The sequence below is a fragment of the Idiotropiscis lumnitzeri genome, chromosome 11 (assembly GCF_059441095.1).
Source record: "Idiotropiscis lumnitzeri isolate Australia: NSW breed Sydney's pygmy pipehorse chromosome 11, RoL_Ilum_1.0, whole genome shotgun sequence".
NCBI classification, from domain to species: Eukaryota; Metazoa; Chordata; class Actinopteri; order Syngnathiformes; family Syngnathidae; genus Idiotropiscis; species Idiotropiscis lumnitzeri.
Window position 1 is genome coordinate 15,915,818 of NC_142401.1, and position 14,446 is coordinate 15,930,263.

Genomic DNA, 14,446 nt, shown 5'->3' on the forward strand with positions numbered 1-14,446 from the left:
ACAAGTCACTGCAACGTCATGCTGTTTGAACTTTGACCAAGTGATTCTGTCACGTACCACGAGAGGGAGCCTGCTTACCATTAGTGGTCGGTGCCGTGAGGGTGACACGGTACTGGATTTTCACTCTTGTCCAATGCCACTCAAACAGAAAAAAAATCATGTCCCTTCCCATTGTAAAAAAAAAATGCAGGTACCGACCCAATTCCGTGACTGAAGGTAATCACTGATTTAGAGGAAAAAACGGCAAATGGAAATATTTCAAATGTTTTTTTTTTTTTAGTTACAAATCATAATTTTAAGAGATTCAAGTCAAAATGTCCATCTAATCAGCAGATAACATAATTTGTAATGGAGTTTGACCAAATTAAATGTTTTTAGTAAAAAGATAAAAAATGTGCCTTTAATTTGAACTTGTATGAAAACAAATGGATGGACGGATAATAAAGATGATATTCAACAAGGAAGTCAACATTGTGATACAAGATATTTAATTGCATTTTTTGCCAATACAAACACAATTAAGAACAATCTCATACAATTTTTAATTTCAATCCCATTGATCAGATAAAAAGGCACAAGTGTTGACATTCAACACACGGTCTTTCATGATTAGTCTGTCATTAAATGAAAAAGCTGCATAAAATTGTCATCATATAGATATTTGATACCTGTATTGAAAATGGGGAAACAATTAATACAAGCGATTCTTAATTAAACAGCAAACCCACAGTAAATAAATGCAGCCTAAAGATTAAGAACCTTATTTTAAATGTAATGACTGTCTACAGGGGCGTGTCCTAGTTGAGGAACTGGCATCAGGTTCGCCAGTTACTCTGCATGTGAGCCGTGAGAGTTGAGTTGTGGCCTACAGCAGCAGCTTGTGAGTGTTTTTTTTTTTTTAAATGTAATAATAATAAATGTTTGAAAGTGCACTGGTGCACGTGGCTCTCCTTCTTTACATGCAAAGGCATTATAGCACCATTACACTTCATGTGAATAGCGGCACAGCTGAAGCTCTCTCAGCCACCAATTTTCATTTGCAACACAAAGGAAAATAACTAAACAAAACAAGCACAATAAAATCAACCAAGTCATTGCTCATAATTTGAAAACATATTGAATTGCGGCACTCAGAAATCAAGATAACAGATCTATATGCAGGTTACAATATACTGTGTTGCTTTAAGATATAGTAAGTTTACTCTGTTTTGTGACGACACTGATGAAGCCTGCCGAAAATAAATGTCATATTTTTTTATATTTTTTTTAAGAAAAACAATTTATAATTATTTTCCTTTATTTATCAGGTCAAACAACAACCAAAACCCTTTCAATTAAAAATCTATTTTCCAAGAGCGACCTGAATAATACAGTGTTGTGCTGGTCAACAAAGTAATAACATAAAGACCATTTAAAGAATTAAGCAGTTTGTGCGTCATGATGAATTCATTGTACTCCTCCTTCTTGTGTGCGTGCCTTGGCCAAGAGGGGGCAATACAATACAGACATACAGCCATACATGGAGACAAACACAACTACTGAGAAAGCTGCAGTAATTTTTCATTTTTCACAGAGGATAATGAACACGTGCCTTTGAGTATTGTTAGCGTCTACATGTCTTGCTGCACTGTTGATGTTCAAATTGCTTAAAAGGTTTTAACACTGTGACATTAATGCTAGTGCTATTAGGCCTAAGGTAGCAGACATTCATGGGAAATTTACGTGGATGTGTGGTTGCACAGCGTGTAACTGTCCTTGTTTGAGAGTAAACATCAATTAGGCGTGCCTGTAAATAGCTTAAAGAATCTTTTTGAAGAATGGTTTACAATTTGCCAAACTGCGGGTTGTTGAAGTGGCTTGATTAAGTGACCTGCAGTATAGCGCTCGTATCTTATTTTTTTTGCTGGCAAGTCAAAGCAAAAAAAACCCAAAAACAACAAAAAAAAACTTGTCACTCAAATGTCTAGGCACTACTGTACATATTATGTGCAAGGACGTTTCTTTATCTTCACTCAGAAGCGGACGCAGCCACTCGTTTCTTCAGGGTTGTCAAAGTCGATTCCTTCGCACAGGGAGCCCTGCAAAGCAAAACATTTGTAACTGAAGGTGCAAGTTGCCACATTTGGCATGAGTGCAAAGGTGATAGAGGCACGATTGCAATGAGATGCGTCTAATAAAGGGATGAAGTAGAAGAGGAAAAAGAAGGCTTGGCTCCTGTCATCCAAAATACTTACAAACAGCCGCTTCCAATGCGAGGCTGTAAGGTTTAAAGATAGAAAGAGAGAAAAAGAATAGAAATGTAGAGACAAAACAAAGCAGACATACAAACATGAACATGTTTTTTCGTGGATGCAAACATTTTCAGTTGAGTTTAGAATCCTGTTGGTTAATGAGCATTCTGGCAGACAAACAAAAATATGGCACAACCTAAGCTTTATTTTCTTTACTCGTGTGAGTAATTAGTGTTCTACTTTTGCCCGTCAGGAGGACAGTGTTCTTACGCCAGGTGTACTCAATCTCAATTGGCAGCCCCGAGCCACATCCGGCCCGCCAGCCGCCACATTGTGGCCCCTGAACTGTTACAGCCCTTCCCAAGTTGAGATGAGATCCGTTTGATGCGCACATGACCAACCCATTGAGAGCATTAAATTCAAATTCAAATTCAGCGAGTAGCAGTGCGTCTCGCTCGCTGTTGGCCTCTCACGCCATCCTAAGAGCAAACAAAAGGGAGCTTATGAAGTTGGACGCCGGACCCGAGGGACAAACTCGGGCAAGGCTGGTACAACTAAATGGGGCTGGATTTAAAATGGGACCGATGACAAAACAACATCTTGGGTTCTGCTCTTGCCCAGGGTACAGCGTAGGATCCCGGAGACAAGATTAAGTGATTTTAAACTAAAAAGGAAAACCCTTCCGTAGGTTGACACGTGGCGTCAATGTGCTAGTGTAGGCTACATTCTGATACGTTTGAATAAGATTAGGCAATATGACTTTGTTGGACTATGATGTGTTTATTTGGAAAAAGGCAAAATGTGAATCGATTCAAAGGTCATTCGTCGAGATGGACACAAATGACATTTGGAGATTTTGGGTGCAAGTCTGAGCTCTAGTACGTAATTAGTGTTTTACATTATTTTTATTAGTCACTTGAAGCATATCATATGTTAACTGTGTAGATCTTGCTGATTTAACTTCATGTACTCTGAATCTCTTTTGCAAGTGTACTATAGTATTTGATTATTGTTATGATTTATCTGATGTTTGGGTACACATATCAATCTGTATGTTAAGTCCTTTTTTTCTTAGAAAACACACACAGTGAAACATGGCAGGGGTGGGGATAGTTCTAGATGTAACGATTTGGGATGGGAGGTGACTGGTTAGCAACACAGCCGGCGGCGACACTGACTTGGCTTGACAGTCCCTCGGGCATCAAAGCCGACGGCGTGGGGGCGAGGGGCAGCCAGGGCTGGTTGCCCGCGCTGTACAGCCGGGGACGCTTGACCTGGTCGTGACTGGACAAGGGTGTGTAACTATTCCGCCGGAGTAAGAGGGCAGAGTCCTTGGGAATTTGACCCTGGTCGGTGTGGGGGGGAAAAAGAAAACGTATAGCTGGCAGGAGACAGGGGGTGCACGGCTCGGAAACCTCACTGGACACACTTCAAATTTATAGAAAGACGGAAGGATGGAATGTAATAGAGACCTGATGGAAACTGAGCAATCAATGGCATAATCCTTTATTTCAAAAGAAGCGCGGCAGCATGGTCAGCAATAAGCTGTCATTATAGCTAATTATCACTTTAACAAAATTGAACATTTCACAAAGAGGAAGGAAAGGAAGCAAAAGAGTTGCAATAGTAACAGTCTTAAAGTAGAATAGACATGGAGATGTAGTCATTATAGGAGGGTCCTCAGTTTACAGTGGAATTCTTGCAGCGGCAACGTAATCCAAATTTAAGCAGTACGTAACTTGGAATGTGCGATAAGGTACACTTACCCTGTAATAAATAATGCGGATTACGGATAGGCATTAAAACATTAATTCAAGAAATTCTTGGTGAGTTTATGTTTACTAACCTGATGTCTAGCCTAGTCTTTCCCCAACTTTTATTGAGGCAAGTAACTCATATTACATTACAAAAATCTGATGGCACACCCAAAAAAAAAAAAAAGTCTACTACTGAACTAATGATTCTGTTGCCTCAATTTTTCTCACAAATTAGTCTATGTGAAATGTGGGCTTTTTAAAAAAACATTTGTTTTATTTTTAATTTTTGAATTGAACGCAGAAGTGATATACTCACAAGTGGTCTGTCGCGATGCGTGTTCACTGCCTCCACATTGAGATAAAACATTTCCACTTTACAGCCTTGAGAAGAGAGACACACACACACACACATGCGTGTACACACACTGCTTATACATGACAGCCTGCTTTACAGTAAAAATAAATAATAATAAATTGACTCCCCCTAAAAGATTATCTAAAAATACTTTTACCTTAAATATACAACTAAATATAATTCCAAAACACTTGAGGTGAATTTGTGAATAACAATGCACAAAACAATCGGGGTTTACCATCAACTAAATAATAATAAAATATTGTCTTTACCATATGCCACTGGTGTGAGTTTGAGGACTGTGTGGAGCGGGCATTTCATGTAGGGCAGATCTTCTGTGGCGGGAACAAAACAAGGACATAAAGAGCATCTTGGTCAGCATGTGGCGCCACCAGCGCATAAATAAAAGTGTCAAGCACCTTGGACTTCGCACACCTGCACTTTTGTCCAGGAAGTAGGCCAGCAAACATCGCATGACCGCCTGGTGGCAGACCACCAGCACGTTGCCTTGTCGCTCCAGCTCCATGATGACCGGCTCCAGACGCTGGACCAGGTCCTGGTACGACTGGAGGAGCATGCAAGGACACCTCTAAGGGTTTATTCGGATCACACGTGTAAAAGGGCTCATCTTGTATCCCCAAAAATAAAAATAATTTCAACCCAAATGTACGATTCGATAGTGGAAGCTGCAGAGTCAAACTGACGTTGCCATCATTAAAACTTCTTAAATGCAAGGGAGAGTTTTCAGTCACTTTTGAACGTTGTAAACTCATTGTATATCGCGACAATATACATTGTCACAGTATACATCTCTAGTAGTATATTGCTGTGCCTAATAAAACTAAAATCAAGTCCAACTGCTCACCTAGAGAAGATGCCTGATAAAACGTGTATACATGTATTTATCTTAATTAAATCAATATAAAGAAAGCATGAAGAAACTCAAGTCGTTTTGAATAACATGTATGCACAAAGTAATACATGATGACTATAATATAGAAAAGCCAGTGCGGCACACATAGAAAGAGGGGGAAAACGTGGTAGTTCTGAAAAGTCAAATATTTGTAAGAATAAAATCCATTAGATTTTTAATAAATAAGTCTTTTTTTTGTTTTGTTTTTAAAACAACCATTTTTTTTACAACAAACCCAATTTTGAGTCTATTTTTATACAAGTCACTTGTTTTTTAATAGAATTACTGTTGTCCAAACAAACTCCATTTATTTAAAGTTATTTTTTGTCCTAAATTAATCATTTTTAGGACAAACTCAGGTTAAAAAAAACAGTTATTTCCTAAAGAAATACGTTTTTGCCAGAACTCCTTTTTCAAAGTTTTCTTTTTTGTGTGAGTTGAAGGCGTTGGACACAAATGTTTGTAGCACTTTTGAAGAAATGTTTCCCCAAACGTTTTGTGGTCTACCTCCAATCTTTTACATTTATCGTGTTGGACTTTGTTGGGTTCATGGGTTAGGATGTTTTGTGTTTCAGGTGTGACGGGTGTAGTCACTCACCTCCCCGCCTGGGTAGCGGTAATGATATTTGTCCTGGTCCCTCAACGCAAACTCCTCCGGGAACGCCCTGTGGATCATCTCATAGGTCATCTCCTCGCACACGCCCTGGAATCAAGAATCAACACCATTTTTTTTTTTGAATAGAGTTCTTATCATGGATATCATTGCAGCTCTGCGATTGGACGTTGCGCCACTGACCGCATCAATTTCGTTGAGTATCTTCCACTGTTCGTAGGGGACGGCCAGTTCCTCCGCCGTCTGTATGGTGCGTCTCAGCTGGCTCGTCCACACCTTCAAGTCGGACAGCTCATGTTCCTCAATGAACTTGCGCAGGGCACGGGCGAACTAAAATAAAACAAAAAAAAACTAAAACATTGACATTTGGATAAGACAGTTGGAATAGGCTCCAGTATGCCCGTGGATAAGTGGCTTGGAAAAGTGGATGGATGGATACAATAATAATTAAATAAATAATGGCTGAAACTTGTGCCGTATCATACAATAAAGGCGTAATTAACTTGCTGTTTCTTAGCATCCTAATTAGTGATTGAATATAATTTTAGGATTGTATTGAGCTGATGTCATCAACTGAGTAATGGAAATACATCTTTGATTAGGAAAGACAAATTGTCGAAAAGAAAAGTCAAGCTAGCCATCATGCGGGGCAACTTCAAAGTAAAAGCTTCCGAAAGCCGTTGTATTGGCGTCAATGGATTGTCTGGTAAGCTTTCATTTGTAAGTTAGCTTTTGCTTTGGCGGCGTGTTACATTATGAGTATCTTTGACATGTATAATGATACACGGCAAATAAATTGTGACCGGAGGCAGAAAAAAAAAAGATATGTGTGGGTTCATGTGAAGTCTCAGTACACCATAAAAAATTCTTGATACGCTCGTGGCTATAACTGAGAAGTGCTGGTACCCCATACCACTGCGTACCAGCTCACTGAAAGCATTTGCTATTGCCAAATTGTGCTTTTGATACCATGACAAGGGAGTGGAGGCACTGTGTTGTGAAAAGAAACCTGTCACTATTCTTAGGTTAAAAAAAAAAAATAAAAAAAAAAGCATTTTCACTAATGAAGGCAGCACTTTATATCCTACAGAATGTGTATATGGCGCCTATATCTCAGATAATCTTTCCCCATTGAAATGAATTAAAATTTTCATTAATCCATTCCAACTTGCCCCAATAATGCAAAAAACATACAGTAATGACATAATTTACAATATAAACTAAAAAAAAAAATCTTAGGATTTTTGTCACATTTTTTTTTTTGCTTCAATTAATAGACTTGCATGCCGACAGTCACATATTCTCTGTTAGATGCACCGATATTAGTCATTGTTAGCAGAAGATAAAGAATATGTGTCTGGGAGTATTGTTACCTGTTTCCCACGGGGAGAGAGTTCTGAATCCCCTCCGATTCGGCTTTCGACGTTGTGGTCACTCTCGCCATGGCGACACAGGTAGATGGAGTGCGAGTGCACGTGGATGTTCATGAGGTAGTAGACGATCTTGCTCTGGATGTAGTCCTGTATCCGGTTCACCAAAAAGCGTCGGCCCACGTTCATCACTTTGATGAAAGACAAGTCCCTGCGGAGTGGATGGCTCAATGTCACCCTCTCGTGGCTGTTTGCTGAACTGAAAATCCCTGGAAGATGACTATTTTGGAACTTGGATTCCAAAATTGAAGCCACATTCCTCACTATAGCAAATAATACAATGTCATTTGTAAACATAATAAATAAAAGTCAAGCATGAATAAATCAAACAATAAATAAAAATAAATCAATAAATACAATAATAAAAATGAAATAAAATAAATAAAATCCAAATGAAAAATACTGTAAAAATTATTCAATTTTTTAAGGTCAGTAAAAGCAATGAAAATACCATAAAAATTCATCGTTAATTTTATTCTTATTTATACTATTTATGATCAAAACATACTAAACTAAAAAAAAAGAACAATCTGAAAATCCATCTATTTTTTATGCTGCTTGTCCCTATTAGAACTTTTAACATGAATAAAAAAAAACAAACATAAAATCCAATATAAAAAAAAAAGAAAATGGTGTTTAAAATAGGTGATAGCATATTGCATATTGTATTTTAAAATGAATGGAAAAAAATCAAATAAAATCAGCTACTGAAAAAAAGAATTTAAAATTATAGTTTTTTTAAAAAGGTAAGTTGACAATACAATTAAACAGCAATCACAATAAATAGATAAATAAAACACACGATTAATTAAAAAAAACAAAACAAAGCAAACACAATCTTGAATACACTGCGGTCTTGGAAGTGTCTTTTCCGTTAAATCTTACTTGTCATAATCATCAGGATCCAACGGTTGGTAAGTCACCTTGTAGCACTCGATCCGTTTCAGGAAGTCATCCATGACCCGTTCCCGGTGCCTCTCGGGATAGTCCGGACTGGACACCTTGACTTCCTGTTTGGAGAGATGTGTCGGCATGTGAGCATTCAACTTATTACATAATATCACAGCTACAGAGCGTGAATATGAATAGAAGCTTTCAAAAGCCTACCATGATATTCGCAGCAATGACCTCAGGGTCGTCACACACGGACTCCACAAAGAACACCTGTTGGCAAAAGACCAGATCACCAGCATGACTCCCAGTGAGGCATTACAGGGACACGGAGTACAATGCAGAATCAAACACTTTGTGCATATACAGCTGTTGTAAAAGTGTTATATAAATAAAGATATATTTATATATTATATGATAATTCAATGGGCATTGTGCTGCGCTTTCTGATGTGTGAGTCTTGGCCACTAGGGGGCAGTGAAGTATGTATTGAATACAGACAATACAACATGTAGATGTGATGATGAGGATATATAATATATGCTTCTTGGTATTGTCGTATGATTTTGCTGCATGCGTCCAAATACAGGATGTTTTAGAGTTTATAAATACCATTACATTATTGCTAGTTTCATTAGCCTGTCCATGGCGTTTTACATAGTCAGTTAGCATTAAGCTAGTTAACTTTCATAAGACAAAGTAATGTGGTTTGATTAAATATGCAGCGTTATTATTTTCTGAAAACTTGAATAGGGAGATTGTAGATTATTAGAGACTGTAGTTTATTGGTAGTTCAAACACACCTTGAAAGCGTTTTCCTTCACAAACGCTTGAATGAGGTCTCGACGCTCTCTTGTTGTGTTGGTTGCGTCGAAAACCTGATGACCAAAAACTCTTACGGGTCAGATGAGGATTCACATTGAGTTTGATATGCTTTTGAAGGGGGACAACAATAGAATAGAATGACAGCAGGATGGAAGCAGGATGGAAGCAGGACTCACAGCGATTTGACCGCCCTCGTCTGTCAGGTACACTTTCACATCTTGCAGGGCCACAAGCGCACACTGCCTGAAAGACAGAAAAGGTCAGAAACAGCTCCATCTATACAATCTATATTTGATGAGGCATTTAATCAATAACCCACAATCCAACTGCATTGCGTCATAGATTTAGATTTAAGACACGTGCTTCTAATTAACAATGTAAATTTATTTACTAGAGGAGAAATGAAATGGAACCTATCCTCCATTATTTGCTGAATATTTCATCTATTCACAGTGTTTGTTTTTAGGCCAAAGCAATAATAGTAATACGTTGGTGCCAAGGAACTATGTTGAAGTGAGTTGAGGAGTTTCATTTATACCAAGGGTGCCCAAGTCCTGCGTTCCAGAGCCCATATTTAGCCTGTTTTAGAGGTCAGCAAGCTTTGCAGATGACTGATAATGATCCTGATCATTTGAATCAGGTGTGTTGGAGGAGGGAGACATTTCAAAATGTATATATTTTTAAAATGTATGGGGTGTCTTTTACTCAGATTATTTTATTTGCAAGAAAAGGAATAGAAAGAATAGAGTGTAGAAAGTAGGGGTATCATGATCCGATATAATACTACTCTAATATCAGCCCAAAAAAAACACAGGACCGAAACAGTTTTTTTTTTTGGGCTGATATGAATTATGTCGGTCTGCATCCAAAATCTCCAATGTTAGCACCAGGGTTATTACAGTGTAGGATTTTTAATTATAGTTAGTTTTTAATTTGTTTTGAATTTAGTTTTTTAAATTTAGTTAGTTTTAAGTGGATTTCTGGGTATCTTTGTTAGTTTTTATTCGCTTTAGTTTTTTCAGAAACACTTAATTTTAGTTTACTTTCAGTTAGTTTTAGTTTTTGTTTTTAAAGAGATTGGTGTTTTACGTGTGTACAAGATTAGAAAAACACCATGGTCTAAGTATTCTATCGTAAAGAAAAAAATACTTTTAAAACATTTTGATAATACTGGGTACAGTTTATAACAGTCCACAGACCTTGAATGGAAATAAGTGCAGTGCATGATACCGCTTCTAAAGTTAGATGCACGCATGCATGCACCCTAATTAAATAAAGCCAGGATGCCTTGTTGCCAACTTCTAAAGTGGATTTGTGGACTGAATTCTTGTTGAGAAGTATGACTCAGTTGTACAGTGCACTATTTTTTGTATAGTGTTTACATTTTTTTCATATATGAAACGGAAAACCCTTTTGACTGCATTTCAGGCGCAGGTGAGCCATACAACCCGAAAGAAACACACAAACTCGTCTCCTAGGAGCGACGTCATCTGCTGGCTCTTATCTTAGTGGCTGCTGCTTGATGATGTCACTTATGTGCTACACACATTATGAGGACTAAAACTCCCAGACAACTGTTCGACCTTACGTTGACAGTAGTAATATCGAAATAAATACATTTAAAATCTAATTTAGTTTTAGTTATTTCCCTTAACACTCAAATACAAGCTATCCATTCTGACTCAATTTCCATCACATAATGAAATGTAAAACAATTATTTGCACGGTACGAAAGTAAAATTGAACTGTTATTTTGAATTTCAAAGAGTATAATTTGTTTTCATTGGCTTTATTAGGATTATTTCTCAGGGTTCAAGTGCAGTGCAATGTCATGTTTGAGGTTGAATTTATGTAACTCAACCGTTTGGAATAAACGGGTCATATTTTCTTATACCCACTGTTGCTCTGTTGTCGAATAGTCCTACTTGAACAAGTCTATTGTAACATTTCCTACTAAAAATAAATTAGAGCATGCATCATTCCTGCTGATATCACATCAGATCGATAGTCGACTGTACTTGACACTGCTGGAAAAGTCGTATCGGGACACCCCTAGTGGAAGGTTTTCTACAGTTCCTTTGGGTATTTCACAGACATGTTCTTCAAACACTTGGGAAATGTTTGGAATGAGTAAAAAAAACATAAGAAATGTGCAAAAATACTACTTTGTCTATATTTATTTTTAGCTTCTATGAGACCTATGGTAAGTCAGGCCGCAAGTGACAGCTGCAGCTTTTGCTTTCATATTTGGGTCATGATTTAGCAGTGGGAAAGCAGTCCAGTGTCTGACATGATTTCATGACAGCACTCACACACACGAACACTTAAGGTTCTGGTCTACGGGAGCAGAACTTACTTCCTGATCTTCATGGCCTCCTCGTTGTCATGGCGGAAGAAGTCGTAGGACTTGTAGGCTCGGACGGCCTCTCGGCGGTACACGCCCAGATTAAACACTGCGGCGACACGACAGAAGTGACATTGACAACGGGTGTTGTGTGGAGGCCTCCTGGGCTAAATTTACCAGCAACACAATTAAACAAGTCATATTTTTAAGCTAATATCACACGGAAACATTGAGTGTCATGTAAGGTACAAACACTTTACTACCTTTGAACATTATACCACGCAAAAACATAAAAAAAAAAAATCGTACCATTAGGTACCAAAAATTTTATTCCAATAAGTTGAATGATTCAATTACAGAAAAAAGGTTGAGGAAAAATCTCACAGTTATTTTCCTCACGGGATAAAATGCACACACTTACAGAAATTAATTGGAGTGATGTTGGCAAGCCAGGAGGAAATAGTGTGAATAAAGATGAGAATTTTCCAAGTGTAGGAGCATTTTATGCTTAAAAAAAATACGATAAAGAGTGTCCACTGTCCACAATGTGTCCACTGCAAAGCTGTAATAACTAATATACCGCAACAGCACATCCAAGACCATCAACACAATCTATTGATGTTAGCTTCTTGAAGACAGCCACCCACCGCAAGTTAGAACAAATTGTATTGCCTCTAAAAATGATAGACAATAACAAATGATATCATAAAACGCCGAGTCTGCACATTATTGATGGGCCGTGACGGCCACAACTGGCACAGAGAGAGCTAACACTTAGACAGTTAACACCCAGCATCTAACCTGAGCTCACAACAGCCAACTCTCTAGTTTCTTTCAATGACACCCACGTCACTCACCAGGACAGGCTCCACCATTTCAAGCCACACACACATACTTAGTCATTGATATTATAGTGTACAAAGTAAGAATAGCGACCTCAAGCGGACAAAAAGCATACTTGCACCTCATTTAATCATTTTTTAAATTTTTATCTGCTTACTTGATTAACAAGTAGCATGGTCAGTAGAATAATCAAATGTAAAAATAATTCAATATAAAAATATTGCTGAAAACGTAATTTAAATATAAAGTTTGAGCACATAGAGAGTGAAATAGTTCATGATTTAATTTATTTACTTTACAATTTGGACAAATAAAAAAAAAAAATAATAATATATATATATATATATATATATGTGGGGATTTTTTTAAAGGTATCTAGGTCACTTAAAGGAATCATTTAAGGCATTTACGTGTGTTCAAATGTTGAATGAACACTGGAAATCTACCAGTGGCAAGTTTGAATGCCTCCGTGTATTGCCGCACATGTCGCACATCCCAGAAACCACCACTGTGTATTACCTTTGGTGGGGACTCCAATCCAATTGAGGTAGCGCGTGAGTTTCTTGGAAACGTAGGTCTTTCCTCGGGCAGGCAGACCGATCATCACGATCACGGTGGGAGAATTTGTCATATAGGACGCCCACGCTGCATGCCAGACAGGAACAATGTGAAATTTAAATATACCCTACTTAGACACTAACAGAGCGCTGAAAATATGAAACACAATAAAATGGTAAAAATAGATCCAGGATTATTTTTTAGGAATCATAACACATTCCAAACTATATAATATCAAACACGTCTTTACATTGATAATATTATATTTTAATGCAATATTTCCCTTTATTTTTATGGCACTAGTTTGCAGTTGCTTAGCTCCACATTTGGTCGATATATTAGAAACAGCTCGCCGAATGATGAAGGACAGCTCCCCAACCACAACAAAAAAACAAACAAACACATTATTAGATAAGAATCGCGAAATAATTACCATTACGTGATTTTTTTTCTGTCTTTGTTGAAATACTGTCTCGAGTCATTCCAAGCCGGTATAACCAATGAATTGACTTACAGCATTTCTTCTCATTCATCCTCTCGTCTGCTTTCTTGGGGAAGGGGCGCCGGTTCGACATTCAGGAATCGCTTCTGCACACAAATCACAAAATGCCGAATTATATATCAATTACTGTTGATGTGTCACCCGACACAGAATGGTTCGAAACACAACAAACGGTACTGCTGCCACATCATCGTCCCGACGACGAGGCGGGAAACTTGGCGCAGCTTCTGACGTCATCGCAATCGTAGTTGTCATACCTCGTAAATTAATCGTCCGAACCCGGACTGGCGCTGGGTGAGTGCAAGTCTCGGTCTCACCGTCCTTGGAAACCGAGCGAGCCAGACCGGTTGGTGCCCTTCCAAACCGACTGACGGAGGTGTGTGCTGACGTCACAACGACTCCCCCAACAGTACCGTAAAGCGGCTAATAGACGGGGCCCACATTTCATTAAAACGGGGTTCTCGTTTGACGATGTTGGGGAAGATTGCCGATGTCCAAACCGAGGCATAAGAGAAAAAAATTAAGCACCAGCAATTTTAGCACCAACACTGCCCTTAAATGCAAGAAAATTAAACGTTTGACAAATGATTTAAAGATTACTTGAAAATGTGTTTGCCCTGCGACTGACAAGCAACCAGTTCAGGGTGTAGCCAGGTAATTGCCACGCCCGCGACACTTGTGAGGACTAGTTCGGATAATGGGTGGATATATGTAAATATATTGTACAAAACAGTTAAATAGAACGTTGTATTTTATGTACATTATTTTAATTTACAGTCCATGTATCTACATGGTATCATTAGTTCTTGCATTTAGTTTAAGCTGATGCAAGTTTTCAGGCCTATGTACTCAGTATCCCACATTCTTCTCTTACATGGTGTGTTGTCTGCGCTTGTTGTGTTTTTTAAAATAAAAATTCTAATTTTACTCACAAAGGGAATTTCAGAAATTAATGATATATAATAAATATTACTGGGAGAAATACAGGGCCGCAAAATTACATTTTGCTTCAGGCAGCATGAATCCTTGGCTTTGGGCTGCAATACCATTTTTCATTGGATTGTTTTATATTTGTGGCCCAGAAATGTTTTTCAAACAAATATGCACTTCTATTATGACATTAACACTGTTCCTTACAAATTGTGGTGACATCATCACCATAGGAAGATAACCGTGGACCTCTG

At 38.1% G+C, this 14,446-nt stretch overlaps 1 protein-coding gene across 7 annotated transcripts; it reads right to left on the bottom strand.

The window, feature by feature from the left end:
* Nucleotides 1-621: 621 nt before the first annotated feature.
* Nucleotides 622-13,665, bottom strand: pfkfb2b (6-phosphofructo-2-kinase/fructose-2,6-biphosphatase 2b). Of its 7 annotated transcripts, XM_088308507.1 has the most exons (17): nt 13,520-13,665; nt 13,275-13,348; nt 12,722-12,847; nt 11,372-11,468; nt 9,192-9,258; nt 8,994-9,068; nt 8,407-8,463; nt 8,185-8,309; nt 7,243-7,450; nt 6,053-6,199; nt 5,855-5,959; nt 4,779-4,908; nt 4,616-4,678; nt 4,305-4,369; nt 3,410-3,577; nt 2,235-2,257; nt 622-2,078 (listed from the first exon to the last, which is right to left on the bottom strand). In XM_088308507.1, exons 2-17 carry the CDS (start codon nt 13,333-13,335, stop codon nt 2,009-2,011), a joined length of 1,587 nt encoding a protein of 528 aa, XP_088164633.1. In that variant the 5' UTR covers nt 13,336-13,348; nt 13,520-13,665; the 3' UTR covers nt 622-2,008. The 7 variants fall into 7 exon arrangements, 5 of the variants coding, with proteins under 5 accessions (XP_088164633.1, XP_088164635.1, XP_088164634.1 ...); XM_088308509.1 differs by lacking the exon at nt 3,410-3,577; XM_088308508.1 differs by lacking the exon at nt 2,235-2,257.
* Nucleotides 13,666-14,446: the final 781 nt, after the last annotated feature.